We start from the raw sequence: 21,341 nt of genomic DNA, 5'->3' as shown, positions 1-21,341 counted from the left end.
TTTATTTGTATTATATTTAAGTTAAAGTTAAAGTACCCATGATTGTCACACACACACTAGGAGGGACGAAATTATTATCTGCATTTGACCCATCACCCTTGTTCACCCCCTGGGAGGTGAGGGGAGCAGTGAGCAGCAGCGTTGGCCGCGCCTGGGAATCATTTTTGGTGATTTAACCCCCAATTCTAACCCTTGATGCTGAGTGCCAAACAGGGAGGTAATGGGTCCCATTTTTATAGTCTTTGGTATGACTCGGCCGGGATTTGAACTCACGACCTATATGGATGTATAGTTATATTTAAAAACAGTTAATCTTGCCTCTGTAGATTTTTTTTGTAGTTTAACTGTACAGTGTTTTTCCCATTTTTGACAGTATTTATTTCGATTTAAATCAAACCTGTAACGTATTTACTGACCAAAATGTCAGTAAATACAATTACTGACATTTTAATGTTTGTGATTGAAGAAAGACCATATTTATTGTCACATGTACAACATACAGTGAAAGTTGTATTTTACATTTAACTCATCCTCTTGGAAAGTAGCGAGCAACCATTTTGCAGCACTCAGGTAGCAGATATAGGTCATAGGTCAGCATTTTGGTCAGTGAAGCATCCAGGCGAACACAGAACACAACAATATTTAAAGGCAGGATGAGGTATACTTAAAAAACAGCTTTGCAAAGCAAATTTGATCAGAAAAGGGAGAGAAAAAGAACAGGAATGAACACCTTTGCCGTTTGCAGGCTGGGCTTTTTGTTGCATTATGCAAGAAAAAAAAACGTGAATGTTGCAAAAATATCTTAGTAATGTAAGTATCCGATGTCCACAGCACTTTCGAAGTGAGGATAATTGTGGCCCCTCTCATGATTGCACACATGTTGTATCCTGAATTTTCTGGTTGGTTTTGAACGTCCCCATGGTTGGAAGTGCCCTTTAAACTGAAGGAACACAAAAAGAAAAAAAACACACAAATGGTTAAAAAAAACAAAACTAAACATTTCACGATAATAAGCGGTAACTTACTTTGTATCTGTGCCTTACAATTACTACTCCTACTGCCATTGTGATAGTTAATAGCATCACATTCATGGCAATCAAGATGATATTCAAAGACTTATGGCATTGTTCCACATCTGTGAGGGGGAAGTGTACTATTTGTTAGAATAGGAAACAACACTTATACAGTAACACTTATACCTGGCAAACTCATAATAGTTATTTTTTAAACACTATCACGTTTACCTCTGACAGCAATAAAGGAGTGATTGCTGAGGATGGTCTTCGTAGTCCAAGTGTTTGATTTGAGGAAGGTCCACTGACAGATATACATGTCACTGTCGTCCTTCTGCAGCAGAGACAGTTTGATAGTGAAGCCATGGCCCTGTTCAGGGTGGCTGAAAGGTGTTATGTGAATTCGGCCCTCAAATTCTGCAGCTGTTGTGTTCTTGGCAATCCGTCCTCTCTCCAAGGACAGGTACAGCACATCCCGTTGGCCTCGAAAATGCCTGCCTAAACGCACTCCTACTGGATCAGGCAACCTGGTGGAGCATGTTATCTCCGAGAAGGAGTTGACGGTCACGACAGACGTGCGTGAAGGATTCTGAGAAACTGCAAGAAAGATACACGTTTTTTTTTTAATTGTACTTGAAGTGCAGTTGATGTTTGTTACAGCATGACACTGACAATAAGAATAAATCCAAATAGACAAAATAACTGGAAGTCTCTCCAGAGAGTGGTGAGGACGGCGGAAAAGATCATCAGGACTCTTCTTCCGCCTATCCAGGAGACCGCAAAAAGCCGCTGCCTGACCAGGGCTCAGAAAATCTGCAAAGACTCCTCCCACCCCCACCAAGGACTGTTTTCACTGCTGGACTCTAGAAAGAGGTTCCGCAGCCTCCGAAGCAGAACCTCCAGGTTCTGTAACAGCTTCTTCCCTCAGGCCGTAAGACTCTTGAACGCATCATAATTAAATTAAATTATCCCCTCAACTCCCCCCAAAAAGGATTAACTCGCTGGAATAAAAAAGACAATATAACATACATCCATAAATGTGGACGCATGTGAAAAAGTGCAATATATTTATCTGTATAGTAATCTATTTATTTATTTATATATATTTATATATATTTATTTATTTTATATATATATTAAATATATTTATTTATTTATATATGCACCTTATTGCTTTTTTATCCTGCACTACCACGAGCTTATGTAACGAAATTTCGTTCTTATCTGTGCTGTAAATTGAATGACAATAAAAAGGAAGTCTAAGTCTAAGTCTAAGTCTAAATGTACTGCACGCATGTGTTAACATACACTGCATCTGAATACACATACATTTTTTGTCCTCAAAATTCTACAAACAATACACCATATTGACAATGTGAAAATGTTTTTATTTTTATTTCAGCAAACTAATAAAAATGTAAAACTAATAAAAATCACATGTACATAAGTAATTACAGCCTTTGCTCAATACCTTGTTGATGCACTTTTGACAGCAATTACAGCCTCAAGACTTTTTGAATACGATGCCACTAGCTTGGCACACCTATCTTTGGGCAGTTTCACCCATTCCTCTTTGCAGTACCTCTCAAGCTCCATTAGGTTGAATGGGAAACATCGGTTGCGCAGCCATTTTCAGATCTCTCCAGAGATGTTCTATCAGATTCAAGTCTGGGATCTGGCTGGACCACTCAAGGACATTTACAGAGTTGTCCTGACGTCTTCGCTGTTTAATTAGGGTTGTCGTACTGCTGAATGATGATCCGTCTGAGTTCAAGAGCGCTATGGAGCAGGTTTTCATTGAGGATGTCTCTGTACTTTGATGCATTCATCTTTCCCTCTATCCTGACTAGTCTCCCAGTTCCTGCCGCTGAAAACCATGCCCACAGCATGATGCTGCCACCACCATTCTTCACTGTAGAGATGGTATTGACCTGGTGATGAGTGGTGCCTGCTTTCCTCCAAACATGATGTCTGGCATTCACGTCAAAGATTTCAATCTTTGTCTCATCAGACCATAGAATTTAGTTTCTCGTTGTCGGAGTGTCTTTCAGGTGCGTTTTGGCAACTTTTACAAAGGAATAGCTTCCGTTTGGAATATGGTAACTCACAACTAAATTTTTCTTTATAAAATAATAATATATAAAAACATGAACAAAGGCTCTTATTTTTACCTCTGCTTGGAAGTTATGAAATTACCGACATTTGTATGCGTGTTTGTCAGTTAGTTAGTTAGCAAAATAGCTCAAAGGAAGATTTGGAAGAAATGTCAGAAATGGGATAAGTAAGAAGTGATTGCGTTTTGGGGGTGATCCTGAACACTGTCTGGATTCAGGATATTTTAAGGATTCTTTGCTTCGCTCTTTGAGTGCTTTTCTAGTTCAGCAAGCGGCCCTCTTTGGGGTAAAAAAAATTAGTAACTATGGCTTCATCATAAGAAAATTTTACGTTTAAAAAAGCCAGAACCTTGACTTAAATGTAATTGTTAACCATGTATGCTGACCCGGTCAGTTGAGGTATGAGGTGTTTCATTTAGGATGTGTGCATTTTGAAAATATATTTTAATTCCTGTTTTTTTTTTTATTATTTCCTATTGAATTGTACAGGTATGACTTGAGTTGTTAGCAAAAGTATTTCCAATTTTTTTTTAAATACTAGTAAAAATATGCAGAACATCAGTTGGAATTGGGGGTTAAATCACCAAAAATGATTCCCGGGCGCAGCCACCGCTGCTGCCCACTGCCCCTCTCACCTCTCAGGGGGTGATCAAGGGTGATGGGTCAAATGCAGAGAATAATTTCACCACACCTAGTGTGTGTGTGACAATCATTGGTACTTTAACTTTTAATGTAATTATGATGTATTATGTAAGCAATGCAAATGTTATTGTCAGGTAAAATTGTAAGTCTTCAACAAACAGGAAAAGATGGCTCGGTATTGATAAAACCATTTGTGTTTTGACAGTGCAAAACATATTTGATATTCCTCACCTAGCCAGGTGTTCACTCCAGCTGGAATGCTGAGTAATCCAAGCGCACAGATCCACCAGCCAACTTTCATGCTTCCTATCAAAATGTGATGCATGCAGCAGCGTTGTTGATCACAGCAGACTGACTTGACTTTTTCACACCAATGAAGCGATGTGGTTGACAAAGGAAATGTCATACTCGTCTTTACATTACTCAGCACGTTGCTTTGCGGTGGTTTATGTATGTGGAAAGCATTGCAGGCTGGGTGAACATTTTATTCCATTGCCAAGTTAGTAGTCAACATTTGTCTTTTGAAAAATGTTTGAATGGGTATCTTTATCTACAAGACTCTCACTAAATGTTAAATGAGAACAACAGAATTGCCAAATAGATAGTATTCCACAAAATAAGAATGACCATTTTGGGTTTAGTTGTACTCTATAAGGAGCATGACAAAACACATTAAAGCAGAGGTGACCAATCTTTTTACACTAAAGGCTGCATACTGAAAACATAAAAAGATGCGAGTGGCCACTTTGATCTTGTTGTATTGATGAAAATGTGTAAAAAGGCTTCAACATTTTTTACACTCTCTAACATTAACATCTCAACTTTTTCGTGTTACATTGTGCCCTTCTGTTCCATTTCCCCCCTTAATGTTTGCAACCTTTTTCAATCTTATTTAGGGCTGCCCCAGGCTAAATTGGGGCCCTAAGCAGAATTTCTTTTTTCACACTTGAATACATGAGAAACGATTTTCATAAATTTTTAATCAAACTTGAATTTAATTTGATGCAAGTTTTGTACTAAAATAAATTCATAGAAATAAGTTGTTCAATACTGTAATATACTTTTGGTGCTAAATAATTTAAATAATACAGCGCTTCACTTTTTCCAAATTTTTAATGTTACAGCCTTATTCCAAAATGGAATAAATTAATTGATCTCTTCAAATGTCTACACACAATGCCCCAGAAGAACAGTGACATTTTTTTTTAGATTTTTTTATTTTTTATTTATTAAAAATAAACAACTAAGAAATCACATGCATGTAAGTAATCACAGCCTTTGCCATGAAGCTCCAAAGTGATCTCAGGTGCATCCTGTTTGAACTGATCATCCTTAAGATGTTCCTACAGCTTAACTGGAGTCGACCTTTGGTAAATTCAGTTGGTTGGACATAATTTGGAAAGGCACACAGCTGTCCATAAATAAGGTCCCACACTTGACAGGGCATGGCAGAGCACAAACCAAGAATGAAGTCGAAGGCATTGTCTGTAGACCTCCGAGACAGGATTGCCTCGAGGCACAAATCTAAAGAAGGGTACAGAAAAATGCATTCTGCTTTGAAAGTTCCAATGAGCACTGTGTCTTCGGTCATCCGTAAATGGAAGACGTTTGTAAACACTATAGGAGTCTTTTTAAAGCCATCCGGCCGTCTAAACTGAGCAATCGGGACAGAAGGGCCCTGGTCAGGGAGGTGACCAAAAACCCGATGGTCACTCTGTCAGAGTTATAGCATTCCTCTGTGGAGAGGAGAACCTTCCAGAAGGACAACCATCTCTGCAGCAACCCACCAAACATGCCTGCATGGTAGAGTGGCCAGACTGAAGATATTTCTTATTTCTTAGTGAAAGGTTTGCCAAAATGCACCTGAAAGATTCTCAGACTATGAGAAACAGAATTCTCTGTTCTGATGAGACAAAGATTGAACTCTTTGGCATGAATGCCAGGCGTCATGTTTGGAGAAAACCAGGCACCGCTCATCACCAGGCCAATACCATCCCTACAGTGAAGCATGGTGGTGGCAGCATCATGCTGTGGAGATGGTTTTCATCAGCAAGAACTGCGAGACTAGTCAGGATAGAGGGAAAAATAAATGCAGCAATGTACGGAGACATCCTGGATGAAAACCTGCTCCAGAGCGCTCTTGAACTCAGACTGGGGCAATGGTTCATCAGGACAACAACCCTGATAACACAGCCAAGACATCAAAGGAATGGCTTCAGGACATCTTTGTGAATGTCCTTGAGTGGCCCAGCCAGATCCCAGACTTGAATCCGATAGCACACTTCTGGAGAGATCTGAAAATAGCTGTGCACCGACACTTCCCATCCAAACTTATGGAGGTTAAGAGGTGATGCAAAGAGGAATGGGCAAAACTACCCAAAGATAGGTGTGCCAACCTTGTGGCATCATATTCAAAAAGACTTGAGGCTGTAATTGTGACATGTGATTTCTTAGTTTAATATTTTAATACATTTGCAAACCTTTCTAAAAAAAAATTTCACATTGTCATTACAGGGTATTGTTTGTAGAATTTTTGAGGACAAAAATTAATGTATTGCATTTTGGAATAAGTCTGTGACATAACAAAATGTGGAAAAGGTTAAGCGCTGTGAATACTTTCCGGATGCCCTGTACCTTGCTACCGCAACTCTGTACAGGATTTCAACGAGAACCACTGGGAATGATCAGCAATTACACTTTTATAAGTGACATTCTAACAGAGCACTAATTGGTGAGAAATACGTTTGCAGTAAAATTTCAAATAAAGCATCTTATCATTCAATAATTGACATTTTACACACACTTCTTCACAAAGAAATGGGACCCCCCACACAATAGACGAACAGGACCCCTGACACCCCTGCTCTGAAAGAATAAGACCAACAAGTTTCAGTCGTCCGACATTTTTAGTCATCAGCATGTATTGATCTTATAAAAGACAGAAGACTTATCAGTAAACATAAATTCAAACAAAAATGTTGCCTTGGTTTGTTGTGCTGAATGAGAAACAGCCATTCATCCATTTTCTATATAGTCTGTCCTCATTTGGGTCACGGTTGTGCTGGAGCCTACCCCGGCAGACTTTAAGAAATAGGCGGGGTTTGCCCTGGACTGCAAGGTTGACGGTTAATCACAGGGCACATACACATTACCAATCATCCACACAGAGATGCACACAGAATCCATATTATGAGGTAACAACTACCGGTAGTACATCATGCTGCCAAGGCTTGTACCATTACCGTACAAAAAAAATACTGATCATGTCAAACACTTAAAACTCAAATTTTTTCATTGTTCGATGAGACAACAGGATGATTATGTTGCATAATTATCATTGTGACACTGTTGATGCGTGCGTTCAATGTAGATTACTATTGAAAAAAATATGTATGTTCAAAGAAGCTATTCTTAGTTGGCTAATTGTTTGGTATTTTGGCCACAATAAATGACATCACATTTGTGACCTTGTCTGCACAAAAGTATTATTTATGTTATGCATTGCCCATTAATGCAAGAACCCTGATCAATTCAAACATACTGACAGGTCCTTAACGTATCACAATAGTTTGTGAGGAATTTCAAGCCAATTCCCAAGCAAACAAAAGATGTACCCTCATTTTAGTTGTAAAACTAAATCATTGCTCCTTTATCCTCACCACTGCATGTGTGGGGGCCGTAAGGGGATCGGACTCTGACTCTTATACTGGGTGTGCAGCAGCTTTCCAGCTTGCTGTGACTCCTGGCCCTGAAGCCAGTCTTGATAAAGTGTCTGCAAGGTGGGGTTGACTTCTGGAAGACTGACAGACAAGCTGCTGTAGACCTCCTCCATCTGCTGGACCAGGTTTTTATCCACCCGGCCCACTGACTCAATCTCTGCTTGACCACGGCCGCTCAAGCACCCTGTGAGGATCATAGAGAAGCATGTCAGCAAAAAACAAACAAACCATGACCACCAAAGGAATGAGGTCAGAGTTGCAGTGTTTACCCCCTGGGCAGGACAAGACTTCCACCAGCTGGTAAGGCACCCGTCCTTTCCGCATGCGGTGCACCAAGGTCTGGATGTTCTTGAAACCGTAGACTGCAGCAAACTGCAGCAGTGTTTCTCCATCACGCTCTAGCGTCACCTCCTGGAAATCACGGTTTCTGCAAAATTTAAAAATGAAATCAGTTCCCCTCTATGCAAACTCACTGGTGTCATCTTGCCTCACCTAAGGGCTTTATATGTGACCTTGTAGACATCCAGCCCAAACAACTCTTTGGCAGCATGCTTGAACACATGTTCCAGAAAACCCTCAGAACCGCGGCCTTCATGTCGAACAAGCGGCACATCTCCACTTTCACCCAGCCTGCAATGATCATTTTGAAAATTCCTTTACTGCCATCATGTCCCATGACTACACTTTCTTGCAAAATGACAACCTATAATCACACTTCCACCAAGGCCACTATTGAGAGAAAAAAAAACACATGCAGCCAAAAGATATAGTGTAACCTAGGGATGTCCCAATACCAATATTTTGGTGCCGGTACCAAAATGTTTTTCAATACTTTTCAAAATAATACAAATGTACATTATTTGCTTTGTTAGAACAGAAAATCTGTTTAAGAGGTGGTTCGAATTGCAAGTGTTTACAAAGAACAACGAAGAATAATTATGATAAATGTCATGAATTTATTGAAAATGAAATATTACCTATCTCATTAAGCGAATCATAACTGATTTAAGTACTTAAGAGAATAATGTGTGTATTTAGAACACAATGATGTAAATGTAACATGTTGTACAAAAAATCTGAATTCTATTATTCACACTACCGGTATTTTGTTTTTCTTTAAATTTTATTTTTTAGATATATTTTAAAATATGTTTAATATTATTCTTTAGATGGTGTTCATTTTTGTTATTCCCCAGTGTGGGCGCCTCAACGAGGCGTTTTTACTCAAACGTCAGTGCCATGTTTTGTTATTGTCAATAGTGCTTTTTGTGTTTTCTTTTTTTTTGTTTATTGGTGTAAAGCCCTCTTTTTTTTGCAACTTGCGATACATGAAAAGTGCTATACAAACAAAGATGAATTGATTGATTTATAATGGCAGATACCTTATTTTTACACTTGTATGACATGTAAAATATGATGTAATACATTACCAATTTTTTATGGAACAAAAGTAAGAATTGTGTACCACCGTTATATATTGTTGCTAACTATTAACTTTTCTTCAATAAAATTTGACAAGTCAAAAACTCACACATGGTCCAACGGAACAGAGTCCAGCTCCTCCATAGAGACTTTCTTCTGTTGCATCAGGTGGTAGATCTCCCCTGGAACATAATACATGACTAATGTCAGTAGCAATTGACAAACATATAATCTTGACACTCTCTTTTTTGTAATTTTTTTATTTTCAACACGCATGTTTCTGACAAATGCATTTGTAACACACAGTCCATGTTAAAGATACTGTAGGTACCAAACCTGAAGTCAGGACACAGTCCACATCTCTGCTCTCCAGTAGACTGTTGTAAAACTCTTCCCTGACAGCTTCCAGTTTTTTGTCAAAGCAGGGAGCCACCACTATATGGTAAACTTTGTCAGCATTCAGCTTCTGTTGGAAGAAAATAAAGTGAGGGGTTGTAATAATGTGCAAATGAAAATACTAGAACAGCGACAAAGTACATTAGGCTTTGCTCATTTTAAATTATTTAATGTGGATTTTATAATCTTTGGCTCTCCTGTGGAGGCAAATGTCATACTGCACAAAAACCTCTAGAAAAGTGTGCAATATCGATTCACACTAACATACGACCTAATTGCAAAATGTGCCCCCCCCCCAAAAAATCATACACATTTACATAAATATAAAATTATATAAAAACTACTAACAATGCAAACATTTGATATTGAAAGAAGGAACACATTGGTAAAAATATATGTGTGGTCTTCCCTATTTTATGGTTCCGAAACATGGACCTTGACTAAAAATGGATTTCAAAACAAACAGACATTTTAGAAAGGATGAATTGGAACAAAAACTTGGACCAAACACAATTAAAACACAAAAACTAAAATAGTTTCGCCGTTTAATCAGAAACAATGATACAGTATTGATTGGTGATGTCACATCTGGCGCACGTCTGTCTCATTTATTCTGCGTGGTGGTCAAGCCAGTGTCTGTTCTCAAAAGGTAATAGGCGCCATTTAGCCTCTCTCTCTCTCTCGAAAAAGCCCTATACTCGCGTTGTTTTAGGCTGTTGGAACCGTTCAAATCGCAAAATAGATAAACATTTCTTCAGAGTCCCTCGAGAGGTAATCAAAAAGGGCAAAAGAGTGCAAGATTATACCTAACAACAAACTAGAAAAGTAGCACATACTGCAGTTCAAGGGAGCAGAGTTGAAGAACACACAAGTTTGCTGTGCTCACGTCATTGAAGGTTGGTTTGAATTACTTTTAATGTTTAGTTTTTCCCATTCATATTATTTGTATTTCTTAAACACATTTTCGTACGAGTGTTTCGAAAAGCACCAACTCGGCGAGTCTAAATAAAAGAAAGCAAATGTGAGCAAAACTTAAAAGAGTTCAGCTTTTAACAAAGGCAGCAATCATAAACAAAGCTTTCGGTACATCACAATGTTAACATCTATAGTTATATTTTGATAAAGACGGGGAAAAACACGCTACTTGTTTACGCCTCGAGCAACAACAACACACCTGGCAGTAGACACAAAGTTAAATCAAGAAATGCAACCTTATTTGAGAAACAACGATGAATATTTATTTTCGGGAGAGTCTTGATACCAATTTCCTTGACCTAGCCACACACCAAGAAGTTGTAGACCTCCTTGCTTTTTCCAAGTTTTCATCTGTTTTGTCGTGTAGAATGATGTTTGGAGTACAAGATCGTTCGATATGTCTGGGAACGTGACCGAAGTATAATCCTTGCCATCACTCGACAAATCTTTTTTTGATAAAATATAGGGATCTATTCCATTGCATAGTTTGATTTTTTGCTCATATCTGCTTTTTGCAGGAAGATCCAGGCCCCTTGCGTACCCAAGATAGTCTGCGCGCTTCTTGCTGCACAACAGCCATCTTGAGTTGGTTGACCACCACTTGGTTCAAGCAATATAAAGACACCTGATAGAAGGCAAGCTAGATTTTAACAGGCCCAGAGGAACATTGCCTACCAGCATCAAGGACTTGACCACACACAACTACTGTGAATACGTCAGAATTGCACAAGATGGAGAGGAATGGCGATATTTTGTATTCAACTTGCAGACTGAGAATGAAACAAGTAAAATGAATTGTGAATTGAATTATATTTATATGGCGCTTTTTTTCTTAGTGCCTAGTTACATTAAAACCCGTGTGGGTGGCACTGTGAGCAGGTGGGAAAGTGTCTTCCCCAAAGACACAACGGCAGTGACTATGATAGCGAAAGCGAGGATCGAACCTGGAACCCTCAAGTTGCTGGCACGGCCGCTCTACCAACCGAGCCACGTCGCCCCAAGATGATGATGACGATGACTAAGTACTATAAGACTTTAGTGGCGAGCCATGTATTATTTTCATGAGAGTGTTCACTCACCCGCTGTTTAGAGAAGTAGTCTTTGACAAGACAGCCCATAATCTGCTGCGGAGACCTTGCTGTGCAGATGTGGGGGGTGACCAAACTTCCAAGGATACGCTCTGAATAGCGGATCCAGCCTATTCATACAAACAATTGTTTGATATTACTTTAACACAGACCAGCCTTAGTTACAAAATATATTTTTATTAACAGTATGGACATTTCTACAGTAGACCTTGCAATCTCTCTGACTTTACCTGTCTGAAGTTTTACAATGCCAAATTGAGTAGAGTTGTTCCCATAAAAAGGAATGCACTGATGTCAGAATGTTTCAAAGAAAGTCGACAGTGTCACAGTCATTCAAACGGGGAGTGGTGAAGATGAGTGCTTTATCATTCCACACCAGCACTGCACTGTTATCTGCATTTAGACTGTCCTGAATCCTGATACAACTTTTTCACATCCGATATGATACCGATATTGGAGCCTTGAGTACTGGCTGATACTGATATTTAACCAATGCGATATTAGCACAAATCATACACACTGTATTTTACAGACCATAAGGGGCACTGTCGATGAACATGTCTATTTTTATACATAAGGCGCATTAAAAGGGGTCATATTATATGATTTTTTTTTCTACATTTAAATTACTTCCTAGTGGTCTATATAACATGTAATGGTGGTTGCATTGATTATGTTTTACAAACCTTCTACAACTGCTTTCTGACCATGTCTTCAGGATGCGCCGTTTTGTGGGCAGTCTTATTTACGTGCCTCCACTTCAACTGTGTCTTCTTCAGCAATCTTTGGTTGTAGTTTTTAGTGCTTCCATAGCAAGTTTACTGACAGATATACAGTCAAACGATACTATATTATACTACATTAGAAATGGCAACAGCGGAGGATGCATGTCTATGCCCCACAACAAGAGGATAAAGAAAAATTATCTTATTGACTACGGCGCGGACATCAGTGGTGGACGCGGGCAAGACACTTTGGGTACATTTATACCATATATGCGTGGTCGTATCTACTATTAAGGACACCGGGGTAAAGTAAATGTTAGTATACTTTGTGTAGGACTTTGTGTGCGCTGTACATCCTACTCTCAATATACGATCTTTGGTCATGCACAACTCCAACAATGTAATGTAAAGAAGTTCCGTTTTACTTCAACATCATCCAATCTGAAATGTGCTGTCAACATAACGTTAACATTAAATTATATTGACGTAACTAATGTTGGTTTCATCTGAATCAAATTGATGTGAAACACTGTTGGTATAATAACGTTGTCGTGTCAGTCAGGTTCTGCTCACAGAGATCGAGCCCGCCCCAAACGCTGAACACGCGCTGTGCATAGGGCTTTGCGATCAGTGGTTTTAGTGGCGATTAGTTTAGGTTTTTGAATCTATTTTTTAATGATGTTGAAATTGTTTAATACGGTAAACATCAGCATATTATTTAAAAGAGTGGACTGCTACAAAATCATACTGTTTGTCAAAGATGTTAGAAAATAGAACACGTGATAGTTCTACCTCAATGGAAGTTTTTATTATTCTGGAAAGTAATTTTGTTGCTCCAGGTAATATTACATGGTGCTGGGATAAACATGATTTCAGCTTTTCAAAGCTCCTCTTGGACTACCAATTTTTGACCTCAGTATTCGTTAAATCCTGGTTATGGCCCTGGATATATGTATAATCCGGTGACGGTTTTCTCAATCGTTGACGTAACGGGTCATTTTGAGGAAGTATGGAAGTCAAGATATTTTTATAAATAACTCCGCAATGCCACCACGGTTTAATTTCAAATTCTTGGGACTGGGCAGATCCCTAATACTGCACACAACAGCAGGTAGCAATAGGTAAGTAAAGTTGGTTTTAAATATAAGGGCGAAACAAAAAGCCAGATAATATGTCTCCTAATCGGTGCCATTATGGAGTACCATGATACCATGATAATACTTGAATGTTGAAGCACAATACATCAGACTACGGCAGCCATAATGATCAGACAATCCATCAAGCAGAGCGGATTCACAGCTTACCAAAATCGTACTAAAACATTTTGACTGATTTTTGAGCGTTGTGTGTAATGTTCTATATTGTCAATGAAACATTAAAGTTTTGGTCTTGCTTGCTTACTTGCTAGCATCATTTATTGAACAACAGGCGTCAAACCTGTAGTCTACACATATCTCTTATGTGTGACTGCCATCTACTGGTCACACTTATTATTACACTGAGTATCACATAAAATTGCTTCAAGGTCAGTAAACACAATACACAAAGCGCACCGGGTTATAAGGCGCACTGTCGATTTTGGAAAAAATTAAGTATTTTAAGTGTGCCTTATAGTCCGAAAAAATATTTTATTATTTTATTTTATAAGTACTTTTATTATTTTGTAGTGAGAAATGTTAGAAAAGGCTTGATCAAATTAAATTACATAAACAGAGAAATGGTAGGTATAAATAACAATAACCTAGTTATTAAGTTAAGCTCATGACCCAGATTTTGAGTTGATAGATGCGCACACGTTTATTACTGGATACATTCTAATACACTTCTGCCTTGGGGACTTTGTGTGTATAAGTAATATGCAGCCATAATAATTAATTGCTTGTTTATATTGGCAAATGTGTTTTAGACTGTGATGTTGTTCAATTAAGAACACTTATTACATATTCTACTTTTGTGTGCTTCGCTGTTGTGTAGCTATAGCTCCTAGTAACCTATAGCCTACCATGTTTACGGTTTGCAAATGACTGAAATACAAAAAAAGACTAACCCTGTGTGCTTGTTGGAGGACATTTAGATGTTAACTGACTGTCGAGCTTTGCATAAGCAATGGCAGGACTGTTTGATAAAAAAAAAAACAGGTCTTGATCCTACAAGTTTGTCAAATTATCGGCCCATTTCTAAATTACCTTTTGTGTCAAAAATTTTGGAGAAATGTGTTTTGGCGCAACTGCAGCCTTTTTTAGATGAAAATAGCACTTAAGATCCATTTCAGTCTGGATACAAATCTTTGCACAGTACTGAATCTGCACTTTTAAAGGTTTTTAATGATTTGCTTTTAATGTCTGACTCTGGCAGCTCTGCCATTTTAGTGCTTTTAGATCTTGCAAATGCCTTTGACACAGTCAACCACACAATTCTTTTAGACCGCCTGAGAGACTGTGTGGGTGTCAGGGGGACTGCATTAGAGTGGTTCAGATCCTACCTGTCAGAGAGGTCCTTCTCTGTCAGGCTGGGGGACGCCACCTCTTCTTCTGTTCCGCTTTACTGTGGTGTCCCCCAGGGATCTATTCTAGGCCCCATCCTGTTCGCTCTATATCTCCTCCCGATTGGAGAGATTTTTGAGAGGCATGGACTGTCTTATCACTTTTATGCAGACGACTGCCAAATTTATATGCCGATTTCAAAAGGCCACGGCCCCCTGACACCCCTTCTCAACTGTCTATGCGACGTCAAGGCTTGGTTAGCCCAGAATTTTTTAATAATGAATGAGGGAAAAACGGAAATTTTACTTTTTGGTCCGGCTCTCACTGACTTGGGAACATTGCAAAATAATGTGCGTCCCAAAGTCACCAGCCTTGGCGTCACTATAGACAGCGATTTTAAACTTGACAAACAAGTCAATGGCGTTTTAAAATCGTGTTTTTATCATCTTTGTCTTTTAGCAAAGGTAAAACCATTTTTATCTTTGAACCTTTTTGAACAAGTCGTGCATGCTTTTATTTCAAGTCGCCTGGACTACTGCAATGCACTTTATTCTGGCATTAGCCAAAAAGCTCTCTCCCGGTTGCAGTTAGTCCAGAATGCGGCAGCACGACTTTTAACATGGGCCAGGAAACGCGAGCATATAACCCCAATTCTTGAGACTTTGCACTGGCTCCCTGTTCATTTTAGGATTGATTTTAAAACCTTGCTGTTTGTTTTTTAAGCTTTACATGGACTGGCACCTCAGTATATCTCGGACCTCATCCAAATTTACTATCCTGCTCGCGCTCTGAGGTCCGAGAGCCAGCTCCAGCTCGTAGTGCCCAAGACCAGACTTAAAACCAGGGCAGACAGGGCCTTCTCGGTGGTCGGCCCTAAGCTCTGGAACACCCTTCCCCTCCATGTTCGAACTGCTCCCACAGTGGAGTGTTTTAAGTCTCGTCTTAAGACCCACTTTTAATCTCTGGCTTTTAACACTACATGAGTTGTGTGGTTTTCTGTTGTCCTCTTTGTTTTTAAAATGTGGATTTCTATTTACTGTTTTAATTGGTTTTATCCTTTAAAATCTTTTTAATCATATTTATTTTATATTGTTTTTTATATTGGTTTTATATGTATTTATTTTTTGTGGTTTTATTCAGTCATTGGTGGAGCTAAGGATACTATTTGAATATTGTTTTTAATATTGTTGTGCAGCATTTTGGAAACATTTTGTTGTTTAAATGTGCTATATAAATAAAGTGGATTGGATTGGATTGTATCGTTGTGGTTATATAGGAGATTTAAGATGCAAGATGATATAATCAGATACTTTGTTTTTTTTACTGATATAGGATAACTATCTGACATCAATATCACTGTGAAACACTCCTGTGGAAGATGAGTTTCAAAGGTGCTTTGGTTTACTCGTGTGATACACTTGAACTGCAAAAACGTCCATAGGACAACGATGCAAAGCAAATAAAAGTTGATTCCATGTATCTCTATATTCACAAAGGAAGTATTTTAAGTAAGTTTTAAAGCAAAGCAAAACACTAAAGAGAACAAAAATGTGTCGCTTCTAGGGCTGTAACGGTACACAAAAATTTTGGTTCGGTACATACCTCGGTTTCGAGGCCACGGTTCGGTTCATTTTCGGTACAGTAAGAAAACAACAAAATATAAATTTTTGGGTTATTTATTTACCAAATTTGCAAAATATATTATTTGATGTGAAGTAATCGGAACCTCGGCTACGTCAATAATTCATAATAACATTGATATTGATTCAATATTATGTTTTGAGCAATGACAGTTGGAAAGAAAAAACAACAACTTTGTTTTATTAGTCAACATTGCAACTTTTTCTAAATTACATTTAACCTTTAAGCTTTTTTATTTCACTTTTGTTATGTTTTTGTTTATTTTAATAGTATTTTTAGAATGTGCCGTGGGCCTTTAAAACATTAGCTGTGGGCTGCAAATGGCCTCCGGGGCATACTTTTGACACCCCTGCTATAGATAATAAAAAATTAAATCTGATAAATCTATGGACAAAAAGCAGAGCCTGGCGACGCATGCGCGTTTATCATAGCTCTCTCGCTCTTTCTGTCTCTGCCCCTCCCTCACGAATGCTGCTGCACGCACAATTTGTTTTGTTTTTAACCCCTTCTTAACCCTGAACGTACATTGAAAATACACGCAACCCTAACTCAAAATGCCGGACATTTGAGGCATTTAAGAAACTCCGCCCTGACAGCTCTGCAAAAGAGGACATGTCCGGTGAAAAGAGGACGTATGGTCAGTCTATCGTAGCCCGTTAGCTGCTAGCATACCGTGTGTTGTGCCTCGGTGTGCATTGTTTACACAAAGTGCGTTACGCTGCTTAATATGTCCATGTGGAAGCTCGTTCGGTACACCTCCGAACCGAACCGGAACCCCCGTACCGAAACGGTTCAATACAAATACACGTACCATTACACCCCTAGTCGCTTCATCAACCAGAGTAGCTGCACATGAAGGTCCTAAAGAGAAGCATTCTCTTAAAGAGACAGTACATGTGCTTATGTCATAAGAGATGCTCTTACAACCCTTAATTTGCACCTCTATGAATGCTGAAGACACACAAAAACTCCCAGCAAAGTGCACAACAAAATGAAGAATAGAATGAGAGGTTTACCTGGACAGGAGGAGGTGAACATGGGCAAGGCATGAGAGTCATGGTGTCTCCTGCGGTACCTCTGAATGAACTCCTTTTGACTCTCTATGATGCTGAAACCTGCTGCCAGTGTGGTATCAAACACAAACTGCACCCCTACACAGAAAAGTCATAGAATGTTATGAAACAAAGATGATATAGTATAGGTATGCTAAATCACAAACATCCAGGTGAGGATTTTGCCATTTTTCTGTTTACCTTATAGGCCTACTGGAACCCACTACTACCGACCACGCAGTCTGATAGTTTATATATCAATGATGAAATCTTAACATTGCAACACATGCCAATACGGCCGGGTTAACTTATAAAGTGCAATTTTAAATTTCCTGCGAAACTTCCGGTTGAAAACGTCTATGTATGATGACCTTTGCGCGTGACGTCGATGGTTGAAACGGAAGTATTGGGACGCCATTGTATCCAATACAAAAGGCTTAGTTTTCATCGCAAAATCCTACAGTATTATGGACATCTGTATTGGTGAATCTTTTGCAATTTGTTTAATGAACAATGGAGACTGCAAGGAAGAAAGCTGTAGATGCGATCGGTGTATTAGCGTCTGGCTACAGCAACACAACCAGGAGGACTTTGACTTGGATAGCAGACGCGCTATCCGACGCTAGCCGCCGACCGCATCGATGATCGGGTGAAGTCCTTCGTCGCTCCGTCGATCGCTGGAACGCAGGTGAGCTTCGGTGTTGATGAGCAGATGAGGGTTGGCGTAGGTGGAGAGCTAATGTTTTTAGCATAGCTCTGTCGAGGTTCGTAGCTAAGTTCGCTTCAATGGCGTCGTTAGCAATAGCATTGTTAAGCTTCGCCAGGCTGGAAAGCATTAACCGTGTAGTTACAGGTCCATGGTTTAATAGTATTGTTGATTTTCTGTCTATCCTTCCAGTCAGGGGTTTATTTATTTTGTTTCTATCTGCAGTTAAGCCCGATGCTATCACGTTAGCTCCGTAGCTAAAGTGCTTCACCGATGTATTGTCGTGGAGATAAAAGTCACTGTGAATGTCCATTTCGCGTTCTCGACTCTCATTTTCAAGAGGATATAGTATCCGAGGTGGTTTAAAATACAAATCCGTGATCCACAATAGAAAAAGGAGAAAGTGTGGAATCCAATGAGCCCTTGTACCTAAGTTACGGTCAGAGCGAAAAAAGATACGTCCTGCACTGCACTCTAATCCTTCACTCTCACGTTCCTCATCCACGAATCTTTCATCCTGGCTCAAATTAATGGGGTAATCGTCGCTTTCTCAGTCCGAATCGCCCTCGCTGCTAGTGTAAACAATGGGGAAATGTGAGGAGACTTTCAACTTGTGACGTCACGCTACTTCCGGTACAGGCAAGGCTTTTTTTAATCAGCGACCAAAAGTTGCGAACTTTATCGTCGTTGTTCTATACTAAATCCTATCAGCAAAAATATGGCAATATGGCAAAATGATCAAGTATGACACATAGAATGGATCTGCTATCCCCGTTTGAATAAAAACAATTTCATTTCAGTAGGCCTTTAACTTAACTATTTCTTGCCTCGGTTAGATTACCTTTTCTCAGTAAGTGATTGTGCAGATATGTTTCCATTTTGACATAGTGTATTAATTAGTGTTCTATGTTTACTAGCAAAGTTAAAATGGCAATGTAAGGATCTGCTAATATGTTTGCAGTTGTCCAAGTTCCTCTACACAACAGGAGAACTCTAGTGTTTTTAGGAATTTGCTGCAAAAATATTTGTCTTCCAAGTATTAATTTGAACTCAGGAGCGGGAATGGTGTCATTCACTAATATATCTGTACTAAACTAAGCGAGTAGAAACCAACATTGCAGAAAGGCATATTTAATATTTAAACGTTTTATAACTATTTTAATAAAAAATAAGGTGATGAAAATGGATATACTTTCTTTCTGCTTCTAAAAACGCAGATAAATATTGTGAATGGAACAAACTTTAAAATGTTAAAAGTATATAACAGCTTACCAAGGCTCTTGAGAAATCCACAAAGTTTATTGGCAGCCTCTGCGATGTCCAGGTCAAACTTTACGGCAAAAAAAGGCAGCGATTGTGGACACACTGATGCCACCAGCACCTTGTGCTTCGTCACATCACACTTCTGATGTGGACAAAGGGATATTTCTCAAAAAAGTGACCAAAACCACTTTAAACACGTCCAATTAATCGAGTTCACCTTATTGAGAGCAAAAACCCGCTCCACCTCCTCCAAGTTCTGTTGAGAGATCTTAAGGCTCTCCTCCTCAGACATACAGCCATCGCAGGACAGACAAGCACTGAGGAGCAACCGGGATCTTTCAGGTTCCTACACGGATTTAAGCATATAGAGTTTAACATTTTAGGCATTTTCATTCAGACTACTCCGAAATAAAACTTTACCTGCCCATTGACTTGATCTCTCTCCTGATGTGAGCTAACATCATCATCATCGCTCCGTTTCTTGTTGCACTGTGTTGAACAAGCCATTAGTAAATTACAAATAATAATTACTGCCAAATTAGTTAATCTCCTGGGATACATTTCTAGGAAAAATACCTGCTTGGTGCAGTTTTCGCACTTTTCCTTGCGCTTCATGATGCTGACCTCAGACATTTTCTTAAGATGCTATCTGTGAATAGAGGACGATGAAGCTTTCCAACTTTCAAGAAATTTATAAATTCCATAAAAATTCCTCCGATTAGGGGGAAAATAAGGAAATAATAAAAGGGGTAAAATAAGGAAATAATATTAAAATCAAAGAAAGACATCTATTTTCCTAAAATTAAGAGAAGGCGATAATGAAAGTTTTGGTATCGATCCAAAGCCAAATACAAGGGCAGAATTGCAATTACAGAAACTTTTTATATTACACTTTTCACGTCATTTAATAATTGTATGATTTTTACTTTTAATTTGTATAGTCACAAGAAAACTAAGGACCTTTGGGGGAAAAACAACAACTATTGAAGTAAATATAACTACAAAAATAAATACAACAATATAATAAGAAAATATAAAATAATATAAATATAATAAGATAATACAAAAAAAAAATACAATTCAATAAAATGTATTATATGCAATTGTTTGAGCAAAATAAAGTCAACAGCGCAAAGTAGGTAAACAAAAGCAATACTATCGCTGAGCAAACAACCCATTTGGGGTTTTGCAACCAAACCACTATGTGTCCAAAAAATCAAACATTAACAAATATTAATTAATTAAACATAGAAAAAAGGTAAACAATATCGATCTCCCCGCTGAAGTATCGACACATTAATGTTGCTACCATTATCGGTACGCTCGATATTTGGATCGAAACGCCAACCTCCACTTTAAACAGACTGAACAGTATGGTTTAATTTAAATAAACATGAAATGAGGAGTACAGAACAATGACGTTTATTTTTTCTCTCGGTAACTACCACACTCTTGGGTAGATTTTTCGAAAACTTACCAGTAACAAAAGGAGAAAAATATCAGCACCATTGAAGGAGCTCCCGCAGCCAAAAGAGCCCCGAACAGAAGCACTTTAGCGCCCCTCAGGTGAGCAGGAAAAGTCCGTGTCGTTGTCACTGCACCTGATGTTATTATAGCCTGTTATAATTTCATGACGCACAAATGGGAGATTTTAATGGAATCGGCATTTCTCAAACTGAGCCCAGTCATATCTATGAACGTCCGCCTCCATTGTTGCAACCGCCGCACACACATAGCGGCGCATGCGCACAAGGCGCAGCCTCCGCCGGAAGTCTGAGCAGGAAGAAATATGTTTTTAAATCTATTTTTGATATATAATGTTCCATCCAACGATCCATTTTTTTTTTTACCGCTGGTCTTTTTCGAGGTCGCGTGGGGTGCTGGGGCCTATCCCAACTGCATTCAGGCGGAAGGCGGGGTACACCCTGGACAAGTCGCTGAGGGCCAACACAGATAGACAAACATAATTCAAACTAATTAGTATTCCAAACTTAAATATGTTCCGAGAGGTACAAGTGGTAGAAAATGGATGGATGTTATAATTAGGTATACAATTCGTTTTTATAATTTAGTTTTTACCAGAATTTTTTATTTATTTTCAA

General features: G+C 38.8%; 2 protein-coding genes across 2 annotated transcripts; both read right to left on the bottom strand.

Annotated features, from left to right (window-relative positions):
- Positions 1–464: 464 nt before the first annotated feature.
- On the bottom strand, positions 465–4,158 carry LOC133610704 (uncharacterized). Its single transcript, XM_061967233.1, has 4 exons — positions 4,001–4,158; positions 1,245–1,610; positions 1,026–1,135; positions 465–940 (listed from the first exon to the last, which is right to left on the bottom strand). Exons 1-4 carry the CDS (start codon positions 4,092–4,094, stop codon positions 803–805), a joined length of 708 nt encoding a protein of 235 aa, XP_061823217.1. The 5' UTR covers positions 4,095–4,158; the 3' UTR covers positions 465–802.
- A 2,495-nt stretch (positions 4,159–6,653) lies between these two features.
- narf (nuclear prelamin A recognition factor) lies at positions 6,654–20,959 on the bottom strand. Its single transcript, XM_061967232.1, has 12 exons — positions 20,717–20,959; positions 19,816–19,888; positions 19,660–19,728; positions 19,457–19,585; positions 19,249–19,381; positions 17,235–17,369; positions 11,361–11,479; positions 9,247–9,376; positions 9,020–9,092; positions 7,981–8,118; positions 7,758–7,915; positions 6,654–7,672 (listed from the first exon to the last, which is right to left on the bottom strand). The coding sequence occupies exons 2-12, from the start codon at positions 19,870–19,872 to the stop codon at positions 7,425–7,427; spliced, it is 1,389 nt and encodes a 462-aa protein (XP_061823216.1). The 5' UTR covers positions 19,873–19,888; positions 20,717–20,959; the 3' UTR covers positions 6,654–7,424.
- Between the last annotated feature and the right edge of the window lie 382 nt (positions 20,960–21,341).

This window comes from Nerophis lumbriciformis, linkage group LG11 (assembly GCF_033978685.3).
Source record: "Nerophis lumbriciformis linkage group LG11, RoL_Nlum_v2.1, whole genome shotgun sequence".
Classification (NCBI taxonomy): domain Eukaryota; kingdom Metazoa; phylum Chordata; class Actinopteri; order Syngnathiformes; family Syngnathidae; genus Nerophis; species Nerophis lumbriciformis.
Note: the sequence above shows the minus strand (reverse complement) of the source record. Positions and strands in the feature narration are given on the sequence as shown.